This window comes from Daucus carota, chromosome 4, assembly GCF_001625215.2.
Source record: "Daucus carota subsp. sativus chromosome 4, DH1 v3.0, whole genome shotgun sequence".
Taxonomy (NCBI): Eukaryota; Viridiplantae; Streptophyta; class Magnoliopsida; order Apiales; family Apiaceae; genus Daucus; species Daucus carota.
Window position 1 is genome coordinate 34767767 of NC_030384.2, and position 2740 is coordinate 34770506.

Below are 2740 nucleotides of genomic sequence, written 5' to 3' on the forward strand. Positions count from 1 at the left end.
AACTTTCAAGACATAAATATCATTGTCATAAAATGAAAGATAATCTTAAATTTATATATGTCACTTATCTTTTTTATTATATTTTCACTTTGAATTACTCCAAAATGTTGTAAGGAAAAGATTTAGAAATTATATTTTTAGAAATTAAAAGATATTCTTCAAGATTTTTTATATAAATAACTTAAAAATCATCTACAAGAATTAATAAATTATAATAACATCATCCCAGAATAACTCTTCGAATCGTATAAAAAGCAAAATCGTGTTTGTGAGAACGCAGAAGACAGCGTGCATAAAATTCTGTCTTAAAGTTTAATCACTTGTTAATCATAAATCTTAAAACCCCATTTGTAAATGGCGACTCGATCACTACCTCGTCTCCTCCGCGCCGCCGCCGCCTACCACCGCATCACCATCCCCCTCCTCCGTCCCCACCACACCCTCACACTCACCTCTCCGATCTCCTTCCTCCGCTCCCACCCGACCAATCTCCCCTCCCTCCACTTCTTCTCCACCGCCCGGCGCGTCCCTACACGCGCTCCCAAAGTCGACATCGCCGCTCGCGCTCGTCAGATGCAGACGCGCCGCCTCTGGACCTACGCGCTCACCTTCAGCTGCATAGCAGGATTCATAGTCATAGTCCTCAACCAATTCCAAGACCAATTAGTCTTTTACATCACACCAGAAGAAGCAATCAACAAGTACTCAGCCGATCCTTCGAAATCGAAGTTTCGACTCGGCGGACTGGTGCTCGAAGGGAGCGTTAATCAGCCTGCCTCATCCTCCGAAATGGAGTTTGTTATAACCGATTTACGGAAAGATATATTAGTCCGGTACCAAGGCTCGTTGCCTGATTTGTTTCGAGAAGGTCACTCCGTTGTTGTGGAAGGATTTGTTAAGCCGTTTACCGAGGAAATTAGGGAGTGTAAGGAGGCGAAGAGTGTTACGATGAAAGCTAGGGCGTGGGATTGTTATTTCTCAGCGACTGAGGTTTTGGCGAAGCACGATGAGAAGTATATGCCTGCGGAAGTTGCCAATGCGTTGGAGAGGAATAAGAAGATTATTGCAGAAGAGGCCAAGGCAGCTGAGGAAAAGGCAGCTGCCGTGACTGGGTAGTTTTTTTATGAATTTTGACTGATGTTATCGATTTTGAGGATCATAGATATATATTGCTAATTGATTAATTAATCATTGTTGTGATGAGATATGGATTATAGTTATATTGTTTGCGGTTTGGCAATCATAGGGAATTTTTACGAATAAATGTCGAAAATTTTGGGGTTTCAGTTATATATGTTCATGCTGGATCAAATTCTTGATTGTAAGAAGTTTTATCTAGTTGGCTAATGCACGGCTTTGCAAAATTATTAATCTAAATGTCATAGTTTTTGGAGTTCATTTCTCTTGTTCTTTTACATTTGATTGCTTTTATATATACTCCAAGATTATTGATGGTTGATTCAACACCTATTTATTGATAAATTCATCTTTTTGAGTGAATATGATTCGTTTCGAGAACTGATTCCCATTTTGTTTGTAGTTATTAACTGAGCTTAGAGCCTTAAACTCTGATAATTTTGTTCAGATAACATACTCTTTTCATATGTTTCTTGTTTCATCCATTACTCTTCTCTATCTTTTTTGGTTTCATTGGTTAGCTTACTTGCTAATTGTTGTTTTTGACATCTATTTTAAACTTATACCAGTCTCCTTATAACAGCTGCTGATGTGTCCCCTGTTCAGTTAAAGTAGATTCTTTATCTTTGAATACAGTTGTCAAGTTTTACAAACTGGTTGCTCCCTACTGCCTTATTAAATTTAAGAAACAAATATATGTAGACATTGCGTTGTTTATAATTAGTGGCATTGTGTACCTTGTATAAATATGTTGTATCATATTGTCAGTGGAGTTTAGGCCAGGCAAGTAAGCAAGTCGTGAAGCATCTCTGATTAAATTAGCGTATGAAGTGTTAACAAGTTGAGTGTATGAACTTACTTTTACTTGGCATATTTAGCTTTGTTGTATTAAATGGTATATTCGTAATGTTACCTCATATTTGCAGTCAGATTTGAGGATGGCAGGAAAAATTAATGAATGTAAAAGTGAAAAATTAATGGTATATCTATATGAGATGATCTTTGCAACATCAGAAAGTTGACGTTATGAAGTTAAATCTTTATATCCAGCTTAATATGTTAAATGTTTTATTCTAAATATTGCTCTCAGAGTTTCCTATCAGAATTGCCATTGGTGGCTTACTGGTTTGATACCTTCACATTTGCATTAAATTCAGGTGTATTGCTATTAAGCAAGAGATGAAGAGAATAACTAGGTCTTAAGTAATGAATCGCAGAAGACCTTTTCTAGTCTGATGTATGTATGGGATGATCTTTGCAACATCAAGGACATGTTTAGACCACCACTATTTGGTTTATAAGATGCCCTGCACAGAACTGCTCTTAAAATATATTAAGGACACTTTCTTAGAATTTGCTTCTGTAAGGGGTATCTTTGCATCATTTAGGATTTAGATTTCACGACAACTATTTGTCCTCACAGATGCTGTGCTGGATTTGATTTATAATAAGAAAACATTTTCAGCATTCAAGCTTCAAACCCTCTGTGTTGCTAACTTGAATGTTGAATCGTTGGCTATTTTATATGAAATTGTAGCTACTTAAACTGTAAATATATTGCTCAGTCTTTGTTCTCTGTCCACAAAATTTCACATAAAAATAT

General features: G+C 36.5%; 1 protein-coding gene across 1 annotated transcript; it reads left to right on the forward strand.

Moving 5' to 3' along the window:
* Positions 1-253: 253 nt before the first annotated feature.
* LOC108217304 (cytochrome c-type biogenesis protein CcmE homolog, mitochondrial) lies at positions 254-1398 on the forward strand. Its single transcript, XM_017390140.2, has one exon. The coding sequence runs from the start codon at positions 355-357 to the stop codon at positions 1114-1116; it is 762 nt and encodes a 253-aa protein (XP_017245629.2). The 5' UTR covers positions 254-354; the 3' UTR covers positions 1117-1398.
* The last annotated feature ends 1342 nt before the right edge of the window (positions 1399-2740 follow it).